The sequence below is a fragment of the Excalfactoria chinensis genome, chromosome 1 (genome assembly GCF_039878825.1).
Source record: "Excalfactoria chinensis isolate bCotChi1 chromosome 1, bCotChi1.hap2, whole genome shotgun sequence".
Taxonomy (NCBI): domain Eukaryota; kingdom Metazoa; phylum Chordata; class Aves; order Galliformes; family Phasianidae; genus Excalfactoria; species Excalfactoria chinensis.
Genome location: NC_092825.1, coordinates 38,293,500 through 38,320,813, shown reverse-complemented (window position 1 = coordinate 38,320,813; position 27,314 = coordinate 38,293,500). Strand labels below are relative to the sequence as shown.

Here is a 27,314-nt window from a genome sequence, read left to right as displayed (position 1 = left end):
CCCAGTTCTTTGTGTTCTTGATGTAGATGAATCTCTAAAGCTTTATTTTTTATAAGTGTGAAGTGACGAAAGAGAACCATACAAGGTGCATAAAGTGCTCCAGGGGTCCTTCTGCTCTTGGTGCTGGGGATGCTATGGGGAGAAGAGTGGCTGTTCCAGACTTCCTTCTCACTCCCAGTCTGGAGTCCTGGAGTCCTAAGAGAGGGAGATGGTCCTGGGCTAATCTTTCCCCTTGTAAGTAAGGAGAAGTGATAGCATGGGAGAGGTGGAGCAGGGAGGTGAGTGATTTGCAAGGGGAAAGAGTGTTCACTCACTCCCCACCCCCAGTCTGCCTCCTTCACTGCCAGTCTGGAATATTTCTGGATTTCCTTCTCAGAGCACTTTATCTGTGCAGCTGAGAAGTCTTGAAGTGTCTTTACTTTCTGCCCAGTATCTTGATCCACTGACACAGCGTTAGTTTTTTTATTTGAAGGAAACATGTCAACATCTGAAAATGATGTTAAGTTAAAGAAAATGCCCCAAAATGAATAAATATTAATAATATGATCTGTTCCTCCTTGAACCAGGGTTCAGGCTTCACGGGCAATTGTGTGATTCCCACTAGAGCCTGTATTTTTCATCAAAAGCATCTATTAATATTTTACTTTGCTATGTGTGGTTTCGCTATTTATATGTCCCTTTGAGTAACTTGTGACTTTATTGGGTTTGCGTTTACCTCACTCCCACAGCAGTCAGATGTGTCATCAGTTTACATCTCCCCCGTCAGGAAACAAAATGAAGAGAGATCAAAAACCCTGTTTTGACAACCTTGCTTACCCTGCAGAGTACCTGACTCGGGAAATAATCCTGTTGCAGTCAGAGCTTTTCCACCGCGTGAATCCCAGCCGACAGCTGCTGGGGGCAATGATCGGAGCCGGTTCACACGCGATGAGGGCGGCGCGGGATGGACCCGGTCCGGCTTCTCTAGTTCTCACAGAGTGCAAGCTGCTGTGCTGAAATCCCATTCCCACAAGCACCTCAGGCTCCTCGGTGTGCTTTTTTTTTTTCATTGTCTATTAGTCGGGAGATTGCAGCATGCAGGTTCGCTTTCCTATCGCTGAGTATACTCGCGCACTTAACGTGGTGTTGAACCCTTCCAGTTTCTGGCTCTCACCGCAGTACCGGTGGAGGATTTCTTTGACAAAGAGCACCATCTTGTGGGAGTACGGCTGCTGCCCGTGCCGAACAGCCACGCTGCTACTGAAGCCCAAACTTGGACATGGCGCCTTCCAGCAACAGTAGTCCTTAATTACACTTTTAATGCTGATAGTTGAGGAATAAGAAAAAAGATGATGAAATAACATGCTTGTTTTGCATTATTGTAAGGAAATATGCATCATAGTCAGTATAACCTAATGACAGTAGAGTTTACAGTGCTTACAACCTTTTGTGCTACCACAGTGAATTTCATAACCTCAGCGCTAACTGTTCCCATTAAATCTAGCCATCCTATGTAGCTATGGATTGTTGTAGTTATAACAAATGATATGTGTTTAAAGCTAGAGCTAAATCAGACTAATACTTTCAGTATTTCATATACTTTACAGTACTTTCATATAAGAAATCTCTCTTTGGGAAGAAAATTTCCATTTAGGCTGCTGAAGAAGCCAGATCATTTCTGTTGGCATCCTGGAAATCTTTTTCACACTGTGCTGTTGTTTTTAGAAAGCAGCTTGTTTTTACCGCTTTTGAAGGACAGACCAAAACAACTTATCAGGGTGGTAGCTCTGCTCTTGTATCAGTAATTGTATTTACGCCTTAAATACAATTAAGATTTAGGCCTTAAATACAATTACTTAAAGCTTGATGTGTCTGTCTATCTTGCTGTATGTTATACTCTCACTTGAGAGATCACTGAGACTTTTTGACTTAATGTGGTAGAAAACCACAAGTGCTGCCTAGTAGGAGAGACCAGAGAGTTTGGTCTGGTGCGCCCTTAAACCATGCTTAGAGACACGTACATCCAGGGAAAATGCAAGAAATTTTGAAGAGTGTTCTGAAGAGCCATTTACAATTGCCTTTTTCTTGTTAGTGTAGTTTCTTTGGTATTTTTGCTCGTGTTTTCGTTGTTGTTTTGAAGAGAGGCTTGTTTTAAAATTCTGAATCAAAGATAGATGCCAGCATTTTGCACTCTGGTAAACTGTGATCTTAATTTCTTTTATATTTATATTCTAAATATTCTGTGCATAGAAGATTTTCAAATCTGCGAAGCGTTGTAGGTGAAAACTAACAGAACAAAGCTCTAGATAATCTAAATTTTCTGGCTATGAATGACTGTTAGAAAGATTTTACATTTGTTGCCTCTCCCTCTTAAGTTGCTGTTGTTTTACAGTCTGAGGAGAGTGTAGCATCTTTTAATTTGCCTAAAAAACTATCAAGAACATACACTGAAACAAATACCTCTGGTAGGCCCTGTGCTCAGTGAGAGATGCCTCCCTTGATGAGGGTCGCCTCATAATCAGACAGAAATTACAGTGTACTTGCACTCAGCCATTGTAGAACGCAACTCCATGCAGCAGAGCAAACCATTTGTATTAGCAGTGTAAGCTGATACTGCAGCCTGCAAAGTGAAATGTGTGTGGATGAGTATTCATTTGACAAATAGGCACAATTCTATAAATGGATATACATACCACTTTCTGTAGCTTAAGAAAATCACTGCCTATGTACTATATACTCATGTCTGTTCATGTTTAAGATGTGTGAAAAGTTTCTTAGTGTTAGGAACAGCTTTTCCTCTTTTGGTAGTGTATGTAAGGGGTGCCTTCTTCACAGCTCTACAGAAGATAACAGGAAGGTGCTATAATTCCTCCACCCCCTCCCCTAACCCTTTTTGTTTTTTCATTCCCATCCCTCATTGTTTCTTACTTAGAAGACTGCTGGAAGGTTTATTCTGTTATGTTTTTCTGTTTTTCTATGATATATCCTGCTTTATAATACTGAGATTTCAATGTACACAGACAATATGAAGAAAAATTGGGAAAAAAACCCCACATCATTTCTGACATATAAGAAATTCTAGTTTTTTAGCAATCCTGCAGAATTGCTTGAAAGAAACTGTGGGATATGTGCCAGCAATAGCTTTTAAGTTCCCTTTTACTGGTTGTATCAAAGTAATTTAAAGAATCTGGCCCTGTATTATATAATTTGTCAGGATTCATACTCAGTCAGGTAACTGAAATAATTACATGCATACTGACTGGAAAACAGTTAAGATATTCTTCATGAAACACCTGATTTTTACATATGCTCAGCACAATATGTTTCCTTGCAAGAGCTAAATATAACTTTTTTGCATGTTTTTGCAAGGTGAACACCAAGGTGCTGTCCCATGTGATGAACAAAAATATGCAGTCACCAACTACTTACACTTTAGTTACAGCATGGCCTGCAAATCATGCTTTCCCCGCTCTACCTTTTCTTACTTTTATAGTCTTTTAGCCTGCCAGACACTCCCTGGTGCTGCCACCTGCTGCTTCTCTTTGTTAAAGCTTGGAATCAATAAGATGCAGTTTGCCTGAAGCTGCTTTTCTAAGAAGCAATCTTTCCCAGTGTTTTTAAATAACAGACTGTTCTGAGATCCATTGGCTTTGCAGCGATACCCACAAGTCTCTTTTCCTTGATGCCACTTTAGCAGGCAGTCTGGGTTTGCGGCTGGTCACTCTAGAGCTTTAAGAATACGTGCACAATATGGCACATATAAACACATTTTATAAGGTGATCACTTCTTGCTTCAGCGCAGCTAAAAGGATGCAAATACCTCACCTTCAGTGTACCTTTACCTTCAGTGAACATACTGCTGTAAGTTTTTTACCATTCTTGAGTGGGGATTTGTGGGCTTCCTTTTGTTTGCTGCTGGTTTGTCCCCTTCTGTTTGTGCTGGTCCCGTGCTGTGCAGCAAGCAGGATGAAGATCTGCTCCAGTGTAACGCATCCCCCTTCCTTGTGATCCTGACTCAGATAAGAAGAGACTCCCACCAGCCTTATCTTTCCCTGTAGTTTGTTTGCTCTGAGTGTTACCACCCACACTCAGAGGATAAAACTTGTTCTCCCAGACCATCACCATCCCTGCATTTTACTTAAGGTGTAAGGACAACTGCAGGGATGTATGAATCAAGATCAATGACAACAAATGGTGAAGTCTTCATAGTTTGATATTCTGTAATGGTATGATGCCACAGTAATAGATTTGACAAGAAATGTTAGGACTGACATTTTTCTATGAAGAGTTAATTTTGAAACATGCTGCTAAAGGAGGGACATTTCAGAGAAAATTTCCAGCTCACTGCATGGTACTTCACTGTTACAAATGCCATTTGTAAGTAACACAGTGTCACCCCTACATAAGACATGTCTGCGGTACCATTTACCGTGCATGGAACAGAAGTATGCATCATTCTGCGCCTATTTTCCCCAAGGGATGCATGTACTAAGAATACCTTACTACTCACTTTATGGCATTTTCTCTTGGATATGAGGTAACAAACTTATTTAATTTTGTTGTGATATACCTTAACTCTTCACTGTACCCTGATTCACTTTCTAATTCCCTCCAACCTCCATTTGAAATATCAGTCACTAAACAACACGTCATACAAAAGGTTTCTAAAACTGTTTTAACAGCGGCTATGGAAGGATGATAAATCTGAATCAGTCAAGTGCTGGCAGAGCTTTTTAACGGAAGACAAGGTTTACAGGTTCTATGTAGTTTGTATTTATTACTTATCTGAATAAAACAGTAAGTGGGCAATAACAGCAAGTTACAGCTTTCACAGTTAACATGAAAGTACCATGCTGACACCAGTGAGTCAGTTCTGTAATTTCTTCCCTGTTTTTCCTCTTTCTCCACCAGCAATTCCGGATTACACTCTATGACAGCACCCATCTCTGACCTGTAGATAGGCTTCTTTCCAAGAAGAAGGCACTTCTCAGGGGAATGAGCAAAGCTGAAGGTGCCTGAGAATCTTGCCTGTATAACCTGATAAAAGACATGACACCTCCTGCAGCTACTGCCCATCTCCAGCTGCCCTTTTTCCTTTACCGGTGAGGTGAGAGAGCTTCCATGAAGCCTCCCCACCTGCTGTGAAAGCCTTCAGGGGACACACACGTGTCACGCCGTGGCAGCATCCAGGGCTGGCAGGGGAGGGGTGCGGCAGGGCCGCAGTGGCCATTTTGTGTCAGGGCCCCTGGTGGTGTGATGTAGACCACCCGCAGGGTAGGGGACAGTGGCTGAGGGCTGGGAGCGAGTGAGGTTCCTTGTGGGCCTCAGCATTGCGTCTGTAACTCGGAGATGTGCCTTTCTGTCTTGTAATTCACTGGTGGAGGCTTCAGGTTTAAATCTGATTCAGGGTGATGTATTTTGGTGGGAAGATGCTTGTTTTCTTCATGCCATTTAATGAGTAACTTACAGTAGGAATAAAATGAATTGTGCCCATAAATCCTCGCTTCCCAGTCTCTTTTAAAATCAAAATAGGCCTCTAGAGCATTGGTGTCAACTTGGTCATTCTTAGTCCAGAGATTTAGTGCATGCAGTCGGTGTTAAATGTGTGACACCTCTTGTGCCTAGATGAGAAATCAGTGACTCGCATGCACTGTCATGCTGAATGTTTGCCGAGTGTGCGAACTGCATCCTGTTTCCTCGAGATTAGAAAGTGGGCCCTTACCTTTTAAATAGGATGTGCATATACTTAAAGGAAAGCCTGCTTAGAGGATGAGGGGCCACTTTCTAATCTCAGATACATAGCATGTGCTGCCTGGTTGCTATATATGGAGAAGAATGATACCCACAGAGATTAGCGTGCTATTAAACCTGGGCAGTTTGCAGTGAATTACCTACATGATGATAAATATTTTGCAATCAGTTCTTGAACCACAAAGTGTTTCCTCCTCCACCCCCCACCCCTTCCTCTTCATTTTTAAGCATATCAGCAGCTTCTCTAAGTGTTTTTCTGAAGCCTGTTTAAAAGGTAGTATGCAGCTTTGATGTGACCTTTGGTAGGATGATTCACAGATTATTTTTTGCATGAACGGTTTGATACCACATTTGTTCTCTTTGTGTCTGCAATTGCAAGTCCTGTGGGGATAATTAGTTTTGTTTTAAAAGCAACCACAATGCAGTGGGGATGTTGTGTCTTACATATAATGTGGATTTCTTTGAAGCATATTCCTCTTTAGTTGCTTTTGGCTTTGTTTTCCTTTATTCTGAAATAAATAAATAAATAAGTCCTCAGCATTCTGAAGGCATTTTCATTACTGTATATTCATCAGGAAGAGTGGCTTTTTTAAATGCCTCAAGTGAAATGCAAGACAAATGGAGTAATATTTAAGTAGTTGTAAGACTGTGATAGAAAAATTTACATCAACACAGAGGAGGAAACCTGAAGCTTTCTTTGCTTTCTTTTCCAATGAAGCCATGTTTCACTACAAGAAACCCAAAGTGTCCTGAATCCTGGGTTAAGCCTTGGGATCAGATGCTGTTCAAGGCACCCAGAACTACTACATGCATGTGCTACGGACTGGCTGTACTCCCACTTCTCTTTTTACAAGCTGAAGTAGGGAAGATAGAGTTTGTAAGCATTCATTGTGCTACACAATTCCTCTGAACACTTACATATTTATTAACATGCTTGCACAATGAATTGAAGGGAAAACCCAATGCAAGAATGATTACTTCTGACTTCAAAGATAAATTAAACATTTTTTTTTTTTTTTTTTTCATTTTTGGTAGTAATCGTCTAACTAGTCACAGTATCACAGTATCACAGTATCGTGCGAGTTGGAAGGGACCTTAGAGATCATTGAGTCCAACTCCCGGGATTCGAGCCTTCTGTGTAGCAAAGTGGCACTTCTACCCCTTGCTCCACAGGGGGGATTTGAACCCCGGGCCTCCGGTGTTGCAAGCAGCAATTCTACCACTGCGTCCACCTTTATCCTCTCACATTGTTGCTTATGTAGCCTAGTTTCATGCGAAAAGTTCATCCTCCACTCTCAGACATTTCTTTTGAATCAAAGAAAAGATTGCTGTGTAATTCAAGGACAACAGGGAGAAATCTCTGTGCAGATAAGGATAACAAAAGGGAATGTCTTGACTCCCTGTCTGTCAATGTTTTAGGCTAATTCCACCTGGTGTGTGGAACCTGGCTTCCTTTGGTGTTGGTAAGTGATAGGGCTCCACTGGTGCAGTTTTTCTGTTGCTGTGTGGTTTGTTTTTTTGTTTGTTTTTTTTTTTCCCTTGTTAAAGCAGAATAGTCTTACAATATGCCTTCCCATCTACAAAGCTAGATCACAACTATCATCCACAACTTCTAAAGACTACTATGATAGTAGTGCAGTTGTGCAGTGGCAGTATTGTGTTGCAAGCAAGCATTAATCATATTATACAACAATTCAGTGGATATGCCTATAAGGATATATTAGAATATTTTGTGTAATTACTTGCTCAAATCACTTTCTTTACATAATGTTTGCAAATAAAGCAATATCTATGCAGTAATATTAAGCATCAGCAGAAATGCTATTCTGTGCAGGTAACCACTGTTTCTTAACAGTTCTGAAAGCTATTCATAATAGTATGACATTTTAACAACCTCTGTAGTTTATTCCAAGTCATTAGGAGGTGCATTTGCTAGTTGTGTTGTTCATACCCTGTGTTTTTTGCAGGGTTTAGGACAGTGTTTTGGTTTTTTTTGTTTTGTTTTGTTTTGTTTTGTTTTGTTTTGTCAGCTGGAGGAAGTGAATAAAAGTACTGGAAGCAACCATTTTTATCAATGTCTAAACCATAAAAAATTCATCATGTAATCTACCCAATCCATAGAACTAAAGCAATAATGTTGAAAATAATTCTTCTAATGGAAAATATCCAGTGAAGTTATGACAGCAGCATTTTTAAAGAAGGTGTGGGTAATTGCTCCATTCTTAAATACATCTGCCAAAATACTCAGTGCTGTAAATTCAGCCATGTGGTCCTTTCTCGAACTTAGTTTCTAAACCCTTAAGCATATCATGAAATAAATTATACTTAATACATATATATTACAGTTTTAACGGCTGATTTAGGAAATACCTATAAGACTATAAGACTATTAGCATCCTGTCAAACTTTATTTTGTTCTATATGTCTAGATCTTAAGGGCAATATTATTCACTACTGAAGGTAATTTCTTCTAATAAAGAACTTATTGCAAAAAAAAGAACTTAACAGTTAATACTTTCTATTTTGCACAGTTCGGCTGTCAGGGAAATCTCTGTCTTCTCGCTTACCATAGATGCTGAGCACCTGTCATTGCTGCAGGAAATGATAGGATGGATTGGAATGTATGTGGATTGGATAGCATGTATTGGAAAGGGCCCTTGGTTACCAACACCTCCTAGGAATCATGAACTGAAACAGAAGTGAAGAAAACACATTTTAATTAAAAGTTGCTTCTCCGGAGTCGGCTGCATATTGTGAAGGGTGAAGTTATTTGTGAAATAATAATGAAAAAGAAGTTGGAAGAAAAAACAACAAACATTTACAAGCAGAGGTGTCTACAGTTTTATGTGGGACTTCCATCTGCCAGATTCAGTATGATCTGTACTCTGATGATTAAATCAAGAACACTTCGTGAAGGATGGTGTTGTCTTTGAGATTCTGTTGTATCACTCTTTTTTGGTGCTGGGGTTTGTCAGGAGAGCCACAGGAGAAAAATCCTGCTTTCAGGCTAAAGTAGTTGAATGCTTCTCAGAAGCACAATGTGCTGCCTCTGCTGTAGGACATTTAAGTGATTTTAGTCATTGTATAAGCATAAATCTGTACAAACATCTAAGTTTTACAGGTCTTCAGCACTCCCAATCAGAATGATAAAATTGCTACAGATTTATGATATTGAGTTACATGGTAATTCTAGGTGAAAAATCTTATGTTAATGTATTTCCTATTGGATGCACAACAAACTGACCACTTTGGCCATTATTTGGCAATGTCATTTCCTCTAAATTACTGATAAATACTAACATATAGAAACAGCTTAACCTCGGGTTAGTCTAAGTAAATGAGACTCTGAATAATGGAGACACAGTGGTGATGTAGAGAAATGTGAATTTTTCTGTGTGGGTGTTAGAAAGATTGGTTTATTTGTAAAGCCAAGTCTCAAGCAACTGAATACCTTCTCATTCAGATTTCAACATCACAGTGTTGAAAATATTCTTAATACCCTGTTCTGAAAATAAATAAATAAATAAATAAATAAATAAAGGATATCAGACTACAGAATTTCATTTTCAGTGGAGTTTTAAATTCTAGGAAGTGTAAAAGCATTCAATTTGGAAACTTTCATGAAGGTTTGTCCTACCAAACTGAGAAATCAAGCTAACTCAAAAATTACTGTGTACATTTTTATTTCCATGGTGTAAGAAACATTTCCATACCACATGGATTTAATGCGTAGAACAGAAAACATAGAATGATTTAAAAAATTAAAAGAAAGAAAGCATGAAAAGCTTTTTCTAAGTGGAGAGCCAAACTTAGAATTCAGTTTTATAATCATGTGTATGTTTGTTTCCTTCTGCAAATGCCTCTCATGATTTGAGATAGACTTTCTCTTCTTCCAGGGTATTTCTGCTATCTAGGATGCTGCATAGAGTGATATCTCTTGACCCAAATATATACTGAAAGAATTAGAAGTTGTCAGAGGATGCCTTGTATATGAACATCTTTTACCTTCATAGCCTTTGAAGGGCTAGGAGAGTTATGAAACATGTTGATCACATCTAGTAATTCAGCTCTTCTATTTCAGGAGAAACTTAGGCTATTTAACATCAAATGTTTTAAAACTGAGCCCAACGCCTTAAAAATAAAACACCACCAGCAGCAACCAAGTAAATCTTCTTTTATCTGAGCCAAATGTTGTCTTCCACTGACAGATTCTTCAGTCATTTCTTTAATACCTTATGCAGCTTTTGTTAAATAGTTTTCAGCATTTTTTTCTTTTTTAGCATGGCCTTTTGTCCTTTAAATTGAGACTTTGGTGTATGTGTCTCCTTGTTTCCTGAACGTGATAAAATTGTGCCAGAATCTCGAGTCACCTTTCACGTGCTGATTCACTGATAACTGTGGAGAGCCCTTCAAATATTCTACAGGAACAACTATGCCAAAAATTGAAACATTTTTACAACTTAGTTTTCCCTGTTCTCTTGGGCTTTTTTACAGACTACATGAACTCTGTAAATTTGATTGCAACGTATCTAAATAATGTAACTTGTGCCAAGATGACTTACAAGTCTTGAAAACTTGACAGCACAGCTGCCAGTGCTGTAGACAGTACAAACAGAGCACATGCTGTATTGCACCAATAGTTGGGCTTAACAGAGAGAAATGAATTAGGGGCTTCCATTGTCTTGTTGGTACCAATCTGCATTCTCTCACCAACTACAATATCATATTATTCAGTCAAAAAATGCAGCTGCTAGACTCCAGTATACTTTATCTTGATTGAAGTTTTAGAAATAATTAATTTTGATCAGTCATATCCCAAATTTGAATTTTACTCTAAATACCAAATAGGAGCAAGACTGGCATTTTATGAAGCCTTTTATGATATGCCATACCTCTAATGTTAAGGAGAGAACTGGGATGTCAGTATGCTATTCAGCCAAACAGCAATGGGAGATGTTCCCAGACAGTCAAACATCTTGTGGTAATAATCTGTTGGCCCAGACCCTGACACACTTTATTCACTCTAATCTGTACATTTTCCAGGCGATTATTAAGTATGGTGTAGGAATAGGACTATTGCAGGGACCATTCCCAATTAGCAGTTTGCATGCAGCTTCTTTTGGACAGTCAGTGTTGACTGGCATTTTTGCATACTCCCATGTGCCAGCTGGCCACAATGACTTGGAACTTTCTCAAGCACATTTACTTTACTGCTATAAATTTAGCTTCACTCTCCTCTCTAATAGTATCACAGCCTTCATGCCAGCTCTGCTACCTCTTCTGTTAAACTACGTTATCTTTGACAGGTTATGACTGTCTTTGTCTTGCATCATCATACTCAGTGAATCAGAAAGATACTGCTGAGATGAATGGCGACAATGAAACACAAAAATGTTTGGGTTGAGATTGCTTCGAAGGGTGAACTTTGTCTAAAAAGAAATAAGAAAGAACTAAGCTGAAAACAAATCTGTGAAACAGATTCGTGAAACATACTTATGCTTGTTGAAACTTATTCATAATAATTGTAATAGTTTAGTTCTATGAGAAGAGGTGATTTTCAACCACAGAGCTTGATATATCATGCCATTTTACAGTCTTGCATTCAACTGATTTTTATTTTTTTTTTCTCTCATAACTGTTTACTGTTTTACATTTTAGATGTGTTAATTGCAAAAAACGTATCAAATATTTGGAAGAATCTCCTGGTTATTGTAAATCAAATGAGAGTTCAGTGGTTAATTTTAGATGTGAACAATTCAAAGATGTGAAGCAATAAAATATCATGTTTAGCTTGAATAGAAATTGAGATTATATGTTCAGATATTATGAGGCAGAGTGTATGTAATGGAAAATTATGGGGAGATAATCATAAGTGAGTCATTTGAAATTTTTTTAAAATCACAGGTTTTATTTAAATTATTGACTCATCTGTGATTTATTTTCCCAACTGTTCTTTCTTGTCTGTCAAACCACTTCCATGGTCACCTCATGTTTTTTCAGTTAAACAGAACTAGAAAATACAGAAGACCATGCTACCTTTTAATGAAATTTCTTTCCTGGTCAGTGCCTAAAAGTTTAGAATCACAGTTTGTGTTTGTCTACATTGGTTTGTACACCAGCTGTTTCATCAAAGGTACAATGTTGTTCAATCCAAACAGACAAATACTAACTGCAATTTCAATACCATTTTCTGTGCACCAACATGGAGGTTTGGAGTCTTTCTAAATGGATGGGAGTAGAAGTATGATAAAATATTTCCTTTCAGTTTCTGTCTGGATGTGCTGAAAGGGACCAAGACATACTCTGTCATGGTAAGATGCTATCAGGAGATTTAGAGATAGTGAAAGTGATTTGAGGGAATAAGGAAGGCTTTGAAAAAAGTGTTGTGATTAGTATTGTTGGTTAAAAAAGAAGTAATCAATAACATATTTACATAAAATGAAACCGCTTCCAAGGAGCTACACCAAATCTTGTGTGATGTAACTTAACACAGTAGATGCCAGTGAGTGAAGTTGAAAAATGGAAACATTTAAAACTGATGAAGTCTAACAAATTGTATTTTATTTATATCTTCTTCATGTGTAAACTTTCCATAATGTATTGCTGACCATAAATACTACATCAGACTAGGGAAAGGACTAAAGTTTTATATGAATAATGCATGTTAAGTCAGTAGTTGGCTTGTGCCATTTTTTTCCCAATTAAAATTCTTCCTAATGCAATGGAATTAGAAAACTTTGATTCATGTGCCAAATTTTACTATTCTTTAAGCCACAGATGCATACATATCATGTACATTCTAAGTTAATTATATATCATCTGATTCTCTACAGTTCTTCAAGGATTTCTATTCCATCTTATATACATATTAATTAACATTGTAACTATTTAGCACTTACCCAAATTTAAAGCTGCTTGATACTATATGAAATTCCAAACCGAATTCTGAGATGTAAATGTTAACAAATGTGTATTACATCAATTTAGCATATATAAGAGATGTTAATGCTGCAGAGAACATGGGGTAAGCACAGATACAATACTTAGATTAGGAGGTGCTTGGCCTAAGGTCATTGTAACCTTGTGGATGTGATTTAACTCGATTTGTCACTATAAATTACATAATTTTGTAGTTAATTTTGCCATATTCCATAACATTCTGTAGTTTCCTTGCAGTCAGTGTTGTTAACCTGGAGTGTGATTGTAACAGCAGACTTACTTAATATAAAAGTGATTGTGAATGTTGCTTTTCACAACATTTATTTAGAGAGTAGAAACAGCCATTTTCAAGTTTAGGTGGTTTTGTTTTCTTTATAGAAAAAAAAGATAAAAATGTATTGCATATTTTTGTGTCATTTTATAGGAATAGTTATTTATAATGGTAAAGTCCCCTCCAGTGCACTTAATCAGCAATGTGGGGTTTTTGTCCTTTATTATAATATTTTCTTGTCATATTTTGATGACTTTCAGTTCAGGCTCTCAGGGTAGGATTCACTGCACCTAACTTCAGACATGCATAGTGTAGGCATTTCTGTCTTTACTGCCTCCCACCTCTGTGGTGTGATTCATCTATCTCAAACTAAAATAGTCATGTAAAATAGGTCAGAAGCAGTGCCCCTTGAATGTGCCTATCATACTGACTTTAAAGGGAGTGTGTGGTAATGTAGAGAGACACTGGCACTGATGCTGATGGTAGAGCCCAGCAGAAGATTCTCATGTTCATTGTGGCCACCCTTTCCTTGAAAAAGAAAAATAGAAAAGCTACCTTATATACATTCATAAAGAACATGCAGTGCGGGGATGTAGTAGTTATTTATCCTGACCAGTCCAAGTGCAAGTGCACGTCTTTAGACCATGATCGTTAACAATAGTTCTTTCTTCAGTTAATATTGACACATATTTGTCAGTCATCGATCCTTGTACATCTTGATTTTCTAACTATAGCTTAAGCCATAAGAATGCTAGGCGCATATATATTACACTGCTTATAAACGTTTTACATGAATGGAAAGAGAGGACTTGAATAATTCTGCTTAGTCCCTTGCATGATCAACATTGATGGGATTTTTTTTTTCCCATTTTATATCATCCTGAATGAATGCAGAAAGGTTATAAAAAAAATCTTTTATTTCTCCCATGGTCTCAATAAGCATCCCATCTGGATTTAAATATCAAACAAAAAAACACATGCTTAAGAAACAATAAATATGACTGTTGTGAATATGAAATTGTAGAAATTCTAACAAATTCTTTTGAAGAGTATATTTGCACATTTACCACGTTCTGAAGTAATTCATTCCATAGGTTCGGAAAATGATGTTTTTATATTGTGGCTTTTGGATCTTCTCTCAGAAACTTTTGAATTTTCTGAAAGACAAGATAATTGGAAGTCTGTATTAAATTGGCATTAACCAGCATAGCATGTACTGTGATTGCAAAAGTCTGAATTAGAACAAAAAAGATGTAAAATATTTAGTTTCATTTTAATTCACAATTTCTAGCACTGGAAAAGTGTCTTTCAACTGCATCTGTTTACCAGAGTTTTCTTCCCAGAAAAATGGATTGTTTGCCTGTACTTACTAGCTTTGCAGTTGCTGAATACTCCTGTATTGTTGTAATAGCCTGTAAGGAGAAATGAAAGTCTGTTGAATCAAGAGCTGGAACAGCCATTTGGCCTCAGGACAGCATTGCCTTTTTTGTTTTATAATCCTATATCTTTTCTGTGCTGAAGGAAAAATGATTTGAAAAAGTATTAGTACACAGACACTCCCAATGCACTTCTGAAAGGGAAGATGATATCAAGAGGTTAAGGATGAGTGGAGAAGAAATAATAGAATACATTTTTGAGAAATACGCTATTTCTGCTTTCTACCTGGCCACTTATCTTCATAACACTGTATGGCAATAAAGTGATGCACACTATAGTGTACTTTTGAAGTCTTTTCAAGTTGTCATGTTATTACTGATTTCTGGTAGAAACTGGAAGAAAAAAAAAAAATGCCCTGGAAGTTTTGATTGACTGTCTTTACTCTGCTGTGAGTTGAAATTTTTCACTGTCCATAGAAGACTGAATTTTTTAAACATACTTGAGCAACAGGTCTGACACTTTCAAACCTGCTTCATTACTCTGAGTGCCTGGTCTGCTTCAGCAATGAGATCTGATGTTCAGAATGGCCTTTACCATCATCAGCAGGGCTGAAGTGACTTAGATGCACTATTCAAAGGCACCATGAAAATAAGATAAAGGATGTTTTCAATTAAATACCCAGATTAATTACATTCTCCTCTTGAAAGTCTTTGAGCAGACTCGAAATCCAGTAACTTTAATCAAATGCAGATTTACTACCCAGGTAGCTTCAGAAAAACTACTACAGTAAATTTACTCTTTGGAACTTTAGTAGAACAATAATATTTCAATTCTTGCACTATGTGAAATAAGATACAAGTAAACGGTTTTATGTTTTTTAATCTGGATGTTCAAGTTGCTTGGTGTTCACGGTCAAATAAATATGTTGACCAACAGTTTGAAAAAACTATGAAAGTTAATCAAGTAAAAAAAAAAAAACCTGACCCTTTGAAAAAGCCTACTGATATCCACAGTGATTATGATATTCTTTGAATAGGACTATCACTTCTTGATTTCATCCTTTGATTCATTTCCATAAGTTCTTACTCAAAGGACCAGTTTAACAGCTTGAATCACTCACTTGTTCTGACAAAAGATACTTTCCAGATGGAGCAGAAATAGAAATAAAGAGCCAAGACAATTTTGCACAAGCTTTCCTGACTGCTTTTATCTTGTAGATATAATTTTCCTACTCATTTTCATTACTAGGTTACTCTCTGGACAGTTTTTATACTTGTGGAACAGCATACATTTTAGTGTCTGTAAAGATCTGTATTTTATTATTAAATAAATAAATGAAAATGAATAAAATAATACTTTTAGAAGAGTCTTAGATTAGTTTGTGAAGGGATGAGAGGCAGGTTAGAGAGGGTATCTGTTCATAGTGAGTTGTGCTAAGTCATTCCTTAATGTCTTATCCCTAATTTGTAACTTCTTTTATTTTTCCATCATAGGATTTTACACTGTTTCTAAACTCATGATGAGGCACATAGTGTATGATGTATTCTTAAAAAAGAAAAAGCTTCTCTGCTGAGGATGGTGCATAGACAGTGATTATAATCTCTAATGTTCTTTCATAATTTCTCTTATTCTTAATGTACTGTGCTACCATGCAGTAATGCACATGACTTAGACTCTTCATTTACTGGTAAGAAGCGATTCTTATTTTGCCAAGCATACTGATACTACTCAGTATAATGTTACAATATAAACAACATAAAGGATGTAAATAGTGAAAGTGATACCGAAGCGATATGACGCAGGGTGAAATAACAAGCTGACTGTTTTCATTATTTCTCTACTACCATCTGGAATCAAATTATTTTGCAGTCTTTTGTCTTGATTTGTCAAGTGTTAATTTTAGATTTGACTGGAAATTTATTAAAGTACTCACAAATGCAATCATTGCTATTATTATACATTGTGTCTAATTTTAAAGAACCTTTAGACTTCTTTAATGAAATATGTAATAACAAAACAGAAGTGCAGTCATTCCTAGCATCAAGAGTGAATGTCATTGGACACAGACTGTGTACTAAATATACTTTAGTATCTATAATTTTGGCAGTTGATGCATAAGTCCTGAAGGTATCTTTTCAAATCAAGTAGGATATAGCTTAGTGGCACAGAGATAAATCTTCTATCTTTTTGTTGTTGCAGTTGCTGTTTTGTTGTTTTGCTTCATTTCTTCTTTTCCTTGCACCTTCATTTCACTCTTGCATTATGCTCCATGATCAAAATACTCTCTTCTATATTCAGACATTATGTTTTCATTCAACTACTCTTAGATTCACTCTGTGAGTCATTGTCATCAAAACATCACTTAAAAATAGATAGAGCAGCTTTTATATCAGGTTCGTTTCAGTTACCTACCAGTGTTGCTGTGTGTACAGTTGTGATTTGTTGATAGTCAAGTTGTATTGAGAAAACAGATCCAGTACTGAATAACTGAATTGTTTTAAAGAATAAGGAGTGGCACTTCGGATTTTTCATCCCAGTTTTAGTGAACCATGCAGAAAGGGAGGCAGAGGTACTACCATGTAGCCAAAAATAATTGAGAATGCTAGAAATACTTTCTCAAACAAGGATGTTGTAGGCCACTGCCACTTAGTCCTAGTTGTGGTCATCAGTCACCTGACTAGAATGCACAAAAGGAAAGGAAATCTTGCTTATGCCTAAGCAAATAGATGGAAAAAATCAACTGTTTTGTCTTTGGGATTCACTTGCATTGTGGCTACATTTGATGATTCTTGATTAAGGACTGCTTGCACGATAGGTTCACAGCCATCACAGAACAGCTGAGATTGGCAGGGTCCCCAGGAGGCCATCTGGACCAACCCCTGCTGCGGCAGGGCCATCTAATCGTTCAGGAACATGTCCTGGCAGCTTTTGAAGATCTACAAGGAGGGAGACTCCAAAACATCTCTGGGCATCCTTTGCCAGTGTTTGGTCACTGAGACAGTAAACACGTGTTTCCTGATGTTCAGGAGAAACCTTGTACATTTCATTTTATGTCCTTTTCCTCTTGTCTGGGCATCACTGTAAAGACCCCAGCTCTGTCTTCTTTGTATCCTCTCTTCTGGTATTTGTGTACATTGGTAACATCCTTCCTGAGCCTTCTTTAGTCTAAAGATTCCCAGCTTTCTCAGAAATTCCTCATAGAAATGTCCCTTCTTCATCTATGTGGCCCTGCATCGCACTTTTTCCATGTATCTCTTGTACAGGGACCCAGTGCACTACAAGTGCAGCTTCACCAGCACTGAGGGGAAGGGTGACCATCCCTCCCCCCCCTCCCCCCCTCTCCCCCCAACCTTCTGGTAATACTTTGCCTAATGAAGCCTGCGATGTTTCTTAGTGGCAAGGGCATATTCCTGGCTCATGTTCAACTCTGTGCCCACCAGGACCCTAGATCCATTTCTACAAGGCTGCTTTTCAGCCAGGTGGCCCCCAGCATGTCCCAGTGCCTGAAGTTGTTGCTCCTCAGGTGTAAGACTGCATTTCTCATTGCTGAAGTGCTTGAAGTTCTTCTTGGCCCATGTCTTCAGCCTCAGCATGTCCCTCTGGTTGTCAGCATGACCCTCTGGTGAGTAAGCCACTCCCCCCAATTTTGTGCCATCAGAAAACTTGCTGCCCCATCATCCAGATCATTCATGAAGATGTTAAACAGGACTGGACCTTTTTCTGACCCCTGGCATACTCTGCTCATTACTGGCCTCGAGTGAGACTTTGCAGTACAAGCAAATTTACTGTGGATTAGTTCCTTTTTTTCATAAACTTACTAATATATTTGAATTAGTGATTTTAATTTAATAGACTTTTATGGCATAGCGTTCAAAAATTAGTTCTGCAGTTTGCTGTTAATAAGATAAATAATTATGAAAGGTTGAAGTTGATTGACTGATGAAAGTGCTATGTGTTTTTTCAGAGTAATTGCAGTGCTTAGTAAAATGTCGCATTGTGTACAACAAAGTTATTATATTCATATGTGCATTTCCTCTGAAAGCTTCAGTTGTTGTTCTTGTGCTTGAAAGGGCAGCTATTGTACTGCATAAACCTGTTAGGACTACACATTTATCCATAACTCTTGCTGACAGTTTGCATCTAACGGATGAGATTTTGTTCTGCAGTGTGCTTTCCTTTATAGATTACAAAAGTCTTATATTTGAGGTTAAAATAGGGCTCATCAGTTCATACTGATTTTGTACCAACACTTGCCCTTATAAAGGCCCTTGCCCCTGTACAAGCATGGGTATTTGTATATTCAACAAATCCACAATGCAGGACCATAAGGAAAGTACACCATTATAGAAGCAGGATGAGTTATGTGCTTTACCTATCAATAAGGTAATGCGATCTATTTCTTAAAATCTAAAAGGGTTTTATGTTTGTAGCAGAAAGCTGATAGGGAGCAAAATCATCTTTGTACCGAGTTTCTTTTTCCATTATTCTCTCTTCCACTTCTAGGAGCTATACCAGTTGGGAGAGGTTAGTTTTCTGAAACTTGATATATATTGAGGTGTATTGAGTCATCAGATGATGTGTTTTTTGTCTGGTTTGGTGGATAGAAAACTAAAAAAACACTTCTGTCATGCAACTAAAAGGAAAATGTAAATTAATTTGGATATGGTGAACAACTGGATATTATGCATGACTTTATGAACAGAGTAGTAAATTGATATGCAATTGGAATATCTTTTTTATGGTCTGTGGTAAAGGATTAACATCTTTTCAGTCATTAATAGCTGGAGATCAGAACTCTTTAAATATTAATAGTTCTCTGTTTAAAGGAGATACTTCCTCTACTTGATGTCTGAAATAGTATCTTAAAGAAACATCATTTCAAGTATGGTATTGTAGATATTGAATACTTAACTGGGTTTCTCTCACTCCAAAATAAAAGTGGTGAGGGTTAAGATCAGTTTGAAAATTCTGTAATGTTCTGAGAATCACACACTGTCACTCTTGAAGGCATGTTTCTTTAACATGGTTTTCCCTGATAAAGATGAGAACAGTGTGTGATATAAAGTCCCTGTTTCTAGATAATTACTTGTCTAATTTAATACAAACTGGTGATTTAAATCTTAACTCAAAACATCTGGTTTTAAGCACTATATAATCTGAAGAGAAACTGTATCTCACAAGCACTAGCATAAGCTGTGTTTTGCCAGTTAAAGGTTCATCTTTTCTCTACAGTCATTATCAGTGTATCAGTGAGCCTGAATTTCTAAAGTACTTCATATAATGCCTAGATATATAGATAGTCTTTCTTTCTTTCTTTCTTTTTATATATATATATATATGTATCCTACGATTTTTATAAGTAGATGTGTGTGTAGAAATAAATAAATCCAAACAATATTAGTTAAAATAGTAAACCATACTGAAGGATTTGGAGAGAATAATTCAATTAAGATGTGAGGTAAATATAGCACATATAACACAGGCTAAGAGTTTCCTAAGAGTTTCATAACTCATAGATTGAGAAATAACTGGCATAGAGCCATCTCAGATAATTCATTAGCATATCTCATACTTCTTACCAGTTTTAGGTTTATATTCCTTTCATTTAGGAGTTATTTTTTTCTCTACTAAATTCATGAAAAAATTAAACCATTAATTGGAAGACTCATTGTAGCAAGTATTTGAATTGGAATTATGCCACTCTGTGTGCACTTCTACCACTGAATGGTAGTTGTGGTCTTTTTCTCTCCTTGTCCTTTTGGATCTGTTCACTTTTCTTTATTTGGTTTATTCTGTTCCACTTATGTTTACTTTCAGGCTGAGATGCTTGGTACTTAGCTCAGTGGTTGAAGCATTCAATTAGACATGGGAGACCTGGTTTCAGCTTCTTCTTCCAAGGAGACTGCTGAAACCCAGTTATGAGGCTGCTGGCTTTTCTGAAACATGCCTGTAACTGTTTCCAAGTTGTTTGTGTATTACAGTGAAACCGTGTTCAGATATCATGATGGTCCTGCAAAGATGGGTTGGTCTATTTCACTGGGAGCTAAAGGAAAATACATCGTTGTTACTGGTCACATTTTCACATGGGGTGAAAGTCTGTGAAGACAGAGAACAACAGTAATAAAGCTTGCCTTTTTTTCCAGAGCTAAGAAGATGTGTTTAATTGAACCAAAAGGTTTGTCTAAGTGTAGATTCCATTGTTTAAGCGCGAAAGCCAAACGATACGGAGCACAATTTTGAAAAGCAGTAATTTATTGAAAATAATGAGCAGCTAAGTGATGGTAAACAGAAATCCCAAGAAGAGTCCCCAGTGGGATGCTGCTGCTTGAAGATAGGTAGCCCTTGATGACTAAATAAGGAGCTACAAAGTCCAGCTACAGCAATAAGCTTATGGTTGTGAGGCAGACACTAAAGTGTTCTTCTTAACTTTGGTATTTACTGTCTCTTAAAGATGTTGGCAAAGCCATTTTATTATAATTATTTTTTATGAGCTAGATTAAGATTTAGCACAAGCCATTACTGGAGATTCTTATGTTGCTGGTAGAAATGAAGATAAAAAAGTTGTGAAATTTGAAACAGAAGAAATTCAAATTAATAGGTACATTTATTTGGTAACAAAAGTAATTTTCTATTGGAGGAATAAGCATGGAATTCTGCTCACAAATTCTACAAGTTATAGGCCTGGTGAAGGAGGGAATAGCTGAATTTCTATGATCTTACAGGGTAAATGATTTTAAGTGCTTTCAAAGGAAACTTTATTCATTGCACTGAAAGTTTGAAAAGTAATTTTTGGATGAGAAAGCATCCACTTAGAATGAAAGGTTCTAAATACAGATTAGCAGAAATCCTCTATGTTTGCTTTGACCAGCTGAGGGACCCCTTTGCCAGTACCTGCATCTAGATCTTCTGGAAGAGAATTCCAAGAGGGGAGTACAATCTATTATGTGAAATGTAGTTCTCAAGAATTTGTTACAGGCAGTACTTTTCCTTTAATTCTGTAGATGATGTAGAAGCAATATCATGGTAATTATAGTGAAATGTTTTACAGTACTAGGATCTATAGGGATTTTTTTTTTCTTACAAATTATGATTTTTTCACTATGCACTACACTGGCTCACTCACTTACTTAAGCAGGCATCTCTGAAACTATCCAAACCCCTTTCATAGGCATTTGTCTTTACAAACTAATATTGGTTGTAATTGGTTGGTAAAAGCATTAAAATTGAACAGAACAAAAACCAGGCAGCCTGGTTTTTGACAAACCTGAGCTTTTTGAATAGTTTCATTTTGAAAATAACACTTCTTAAGTGGTTTCTGTCTCCCTTGTAAACCTTACGTATAAAATACGAACTACTTGATAAAGCCTGTGAAGTTTTCTAATCTCTTTAGATTCTTTTTTACGCTTTCCTTAAATCCTATTTTTCAGTTTTAGCAAATGGAACACTTAGTTTTTGCTGCTAAAAAGTTTCTAGTTCTTTCAGTACTGCTTTCTTTAATGTCTTCATGTAGTTCAGATGGTCTGTGCATGAAAAAATATTCAGTGGATGCTTTCTGGATGTTCAGTGCAGGTGTTCCTAGCGTGATCCTTGACCTTAAAAGGAACTATTTTAAAGATGCTGTGCAAAACTAAAAAGCTAAGATGTAAGTCTGTGCAGCACTTTTAGGCACTGAACAAAATTTCAACCTTATATTTAAAGATGTTTGGAAAGAATGAAAAAATGTGTTATGCTTTAACTAAGTCTAACTCTGCACATATTCTCAGAAATACTTGTTTTCGACTATTTGCAGTCCATAGTAGCACAAATATATATACTTAACATATATATATACAGATATTATATATATACATATATATAAAATACCAATTTGGAGAGCAATAAGCTATTTCTTAAATCTAGGAAAGACAGTCAAAACAAAAACCCTCTTTGTTATTTAAAGCCTGCTAGTATGTGTTAATAGATCTGTCAGCAACTGAAATATTAAAATTATTGTTATCAAGTACATCTATAACCTGAACAGGAGGCATGCTTCAGGTTAGTCGGAAGAGGTCCTCTGTCTTTCACTGTGCATGCTTGCTTGAAATGAAACTGTGTGTTATTGGTTAACTGGGATGCTTAGCATAATCACTTTGCAAAGGCTGTGGCGGAGGGAGGTGATTATCACTGAGAACAGATGGGCAGGTCCTGAGCACTGCCAGATTCTGCACAAGCTCCACGTACTGTAGGTTCTATCTCTCTTTTCTTCGGCATTTCTAATTTTTATGCATTCTGCATATTTTGAAGGGCTGGCTTAGCTAAAGGTCAGGGAGCGATGACCTTACAGCTTAGCTTACGGATGTAGGAGTGGAGCATTCAAAACGCTGTCACTGTATTTCTGGACGGATGGAGAAGACTGCATTTTGTACAATTGCCTTCCTAAATGTGTGAAAGGATTTATCTCTGAGCTTAGCACTCTACTCTGCGTCTGTAGCTTTCTGTGGATTGTATTGTCTGTGCGACCAGAAATGATATTCTCTGATATGAACACTGTCTCTGCCTCTCCTAAAGTGCACCCTCCTAATGGGACCCGATTTTATACTTTTCAGGTAAGTGAACTTTAATAAAACTGAACAGATTTTTCTTGGTACTTAGTGATAAAGTTTGAGTAAGGATAGCTAATAGGTTAAGAAGCTTATGTGTTAATTATTGTTTTTTTGGTAGGAAGCAATATGTAAGAAATGAATATTATCACAGTAAGTTTGCTGCCTTCATGAAATCAGCATGTAAATTGCTCATGAATTAATATTAAATTGCATTCAAAATGATTTTGCTATTGATTCTATTTTTCCAATATTATTGTCTTGAGATTTATTATAGTTCCTTAGATGGACCCACACCAAGTCTCCACTTTTAGTTCCAATTGAGCACTGTGTTGGCATTGTCAGAAATTCCCAGTTTGTGTTACATTAAAAACATATATACATTAAAAACTTTGTATGTTGCACCTGTCTGGATTTTTTTATTTTTTATTTTTTTAATCCTGAATGTAGTTTCATGCTGATGCTTAATTTGATTCCTTTGGATAGTAATCACACGTGTGCAATGGATTGAATAGCAAAGTCTATTGTTAGGAGTATTAAGGATCCTAGTTTTAACCCAAGTTTTCCCTCATCCAGGTAAGTAATATTGTGTACTCAGCCAAATGTGGGAAAAAAAAAACAAAAAAAAAAAAACAAAAAAAACCAAGCTTCATGCTCTAAATCTATTGTACAAACCATTCTAAATACAGCCATTTTTCTGTGGCATTTAATTAAAAGAAATCTTCAGTGTCTTAGCTCTGGAAAAATATCTACATAAAGATTTAACAATAAAATACCTGCCCCACCTCCCAGCTGCTCTTCATAGTGCTTTGGCCCTGCATGGCAATTCAAATGCTCCATTACTTAAAGTGACAACAGCTTTTCAGACTCAGCTTCTGATATAGTTAGGATTTAAATAATCTTCCTATTCATAGTCATGTATATCAGTTTTGTCTTTTTGGTTACTTGATGCTTTTATAGACCGATATCTTTAATACTCAGTACATGCTGTGTATACTACCGGAGCAAACAGTATGAGGCAATTAAAAGTTAAACATAAAATACATAGCAAAATTCCTTCACAAAATGAAGATATCCCTTCCTTTATGTTGAGTAACCACATTTTGTTTTTGTTTTCTGTTCATCTGTTGATTTTAACTGTGTTATCTTGCTCTTCTCACAGTGATGTGAAATGATTGTTAAGGGCTGTGCAGAAAGAGTGGCATCTTCCTAACAGTGACTATCTGCTGATCCTGGCAGTGATTCAGAGACATAAATGCCCCAGGCCTGTTTTTCTATAACATGACTACTTTTCTCACACACTGACATCTAAATATTCTGTACAGCCTCCTGTAGCTATGCTCTTATACACGGTTCTTGACGTCAGGTATTCTTTCTGAGTGTGCTGAGTTGAAAGTGTCACTAAAATTAGGATGCTTGGTTGTGATTCCAAATTTGCAGTTTTATTTTGTGGTACTTTAGGAAGCTAAACAATAATGAGTGCATATTTTTTTCAGCACGTATTGTTCTTACTTTCAATCTCTATGATTTCTGTAGACGGTATCCTACATTCAAAATACCTCATTTAAAAATGTTTTCTCCCACTAAGCAGAGAGGACAGTAATGAAAGTGAAATAGAACTTACTTTCCTCCTTCACTGTGTATATTTTAACAGGCAGTGTAGAGTTTGATTTATATTACTGCTATTTCAGGACAGACTGTTTGCATACTGGAACAGTTTGGTGTTATTAGTGCTAAAAGAATCTGAAAAAAAAAAAAATTAAAAATTGATCAAGCTTCTTTTTTTCCTCTGATGTCCTTTTAAAATATATATATACATATTCTTTTGTTTTGCTTTGTTTATATCCGTGCATTAAAAAGAAAGATACATGATGCAACTTTCCACTCCTTGCTTTGGCCTGCACTGTCTTTGCTTTCTAGATTTTGACCGTGGTTCCTCTTATAACTTCTCTTGAGTTACTTCAGTCTTCGCTTATAAATTTAAAAATTGCTGAGAAGGACTTCATATGACTCTTGTTAATTGTTTTTGTCTGTTTTACACTACTTTCACTTTTGCCTTCTCACTTACTTATTCTATGGTGCCTATATGTTAGACCAGTTTAATGGTTGTTAATTTGAAATATATGTGGCAGGTATTTAATCTAAATATGTGAAAATAGACTTAGCAAAGCCAGTGTTTAGCATGTTCAAAACTGAACCATTATAAAAATTGTGAGATGAGGACCTGAACTCTGACTGATGGTAGCACTTAGGCTGCAGTGCTAATTGTAAGTTGATTCAAAACCACAGCATACTAATTCTCTCATCAACAGAAATGGCATTGAAGGAAAAATAAAGCATATGCACAAGTTGCATTCTGTGGTTGTTCTTAGGAAATAAACCTAAACTAGCCTCTGCTGGCCATTGCATCTAGAGCCCTTGGACCAGATAGGATCACAGGAGTGGATATCTGTACAAGCTCGTGAGCATTTGTTAAGCTCCTAATTTTATGCTTTTAATAGTATGCTTTGGTAAAATGTGTCTCATTTAAAAGTGTAACAAATTGAGATGAGAATTTTACCATAAATTTGCAAATTCAGATTTTCGTGCCTGACAGACATTATTTTTAGATTAAATTAGCAAGGAATTTTTCAACAACTAATGGCAACATTTAATTACATTTTCATTAGAAATAAGAGAGGATAAATGAAGTTTGGTTTTTGTTGTTTTTTTTTTTTGCTTACGCATTGTCTACCATTTTGTTTTATTGGTTTAGTTTTTCTCCTGAACAACAAGCACGTAGACAATGCACTGAATTTAAAAATGACATAGATATCTGCATCTATCTATGTAATGTTATGAAATTACTAGTTCCTTTGTTCTACTCATTAAATCTGTCCTTATGCAACTGTTTAAAGCCTGGTTAAGAGTAGTTTTTTTACTGAAGTGTCAGTTATAATTAAAGCAAACTCAAGCTTTTGTCTTAGAGTATGCTCGCTTAAAACAATTAGAATAGCAAACTGTATAAGAGGAAGTCATACAGAAGTTATATACCATATACTGAAGAAGGAGTTATAACACTGTTATGAACGAGATTTAATTTTATGAGAACCAAGATGATGCCGAAACATAGTGCTTTGTATTTCAGTATCTCTTTATTACATCTCGGTTTGCTTGTTCCAGTCTTAGCAGACTTTTGCAGCCATATAAAAATGAAAGCAGTGGTTTTCTTTCTTCTCATCTTCAGGACTGATGAATAGATAGCATTCCTGCTACTGTATGTGGCTAAATTACTTTGCTAGGCTCTCCCAGTGAGCATGCACCTTTCACCAAAGTTGTAAACATAAAATTCCTAGTAGGGACACTGACCTTCTCCTTGGTTGGTCTTGTATTATTTCACTGTGTTTAGTGAACATTTCCATAAAATACTGGTGCAAGTGCAAGAGACTGGATTATAAATGAGATTTTTAATTATGTTGTTGGTTATGTAATGGGGTATATTAACGTATTGAAAGAGTCATTTTTAATCAGACTGCTTTTATAGAGCATGAAGGGTTATTGCATTTTTATAAAGGCGTAGAACTAAGGAACATAATTTAAAAAAATTGGGTTTCTTTTTTGAACACTGAATAATACTGGTCTGATCATGACTAGCCTGCTCTAGTATTAGATATGGAGGATGGTGGCCCTGCCTGCGGCAGAGGGGTTGGAGCTTGATGATCCTTGAGTTCTCTTCCAACTGAAGCCATTCTATGATTTAAAAGCAAATTAAGTCACGTTGCTGTTTTCCATGCAGTTAAAATTTTGGATTACTTAATTTTGTTGTGTACACTAATACATATGAATACTAATTTGTTCAACTTCCAAACATGACAGTTATTTTCACATTGAATGTAGAATTTATTCCAACAGAATTTGAAATTCAGAGGCATTTTTTTGTTTCAGATTCTTCTCAAAAGAGCCTTTATAGGTTAGAAAAAGCTAAAATGTTTCTATGAATATTATTTCTAACTCTTGCAATTGTCCACTATTAAGGTAAGCACACATCTAACACACAGATCTAAGCACAGTCCTAAATAAGGGCTGAAAGGGATGGCAAATAGGGAGAAATGGGGAAGCAGGCATGCACAAAAGAGAGACAGACACACAGATTGCTGCAGAACACAGTCTGTGGATCCTGCTGCATCTTTAGCTTTCAAATAATCAGAATAATCAGTATGAAGTAACAGTGTCTGTAAATGATAAATGCAAACTTTAAAACGCTTGAAAGCACTACTAGCCCATATTATAGTCAGATAAAATCTGTGGTTTTTAAATGAACCTAGGACTTCTGGACTATACTCTTCCTATACTCTAACAAGTAGTGGAAAAGGGGTTATTTTCTGAAACCTTGAGAGGTTATAGCAATTTTCTTTTAAAGTCTCATGATGATCAGAAGG

At 36.6% G+C, this 27,314-nt stretch overlaps 1 protein-coding gene across 10 annotated transcripts in view; it reads left to right on the top strand.

Moving 5' to 3' along the window:
- The window catches only part of PPFIA2 (PTPRF interacting protein alpha 2), a 286,892-nt gene that overhangs the window by 77,409 nt on the left and 182,169 nt on the right, over positions 1-27,314 (top strand). For 2 of the 10 annotated variants that reach the window (XM_072355439.1, XM_072355430.1), the window contains exon 1: positions 22,480-22,902. The exons of 6 other annotated variants lie outside the window; for them this stretch is intronic. In XM_072355439.1, the coding sequence (XP_072211540.1) occupies positions 22,822-22,902 (81 nt within the window). In that variant the 5' untranslated portion in view covers positions 22,480-22,821. Of the gene's footprint in view, positions 1-22,448; positions 22,903-27,314 lie in introns of those variants that run through there. 2 more of the 10 variants (XM_072355448.1, XM_072355456.1) reach the window with 2 other exon arrangements.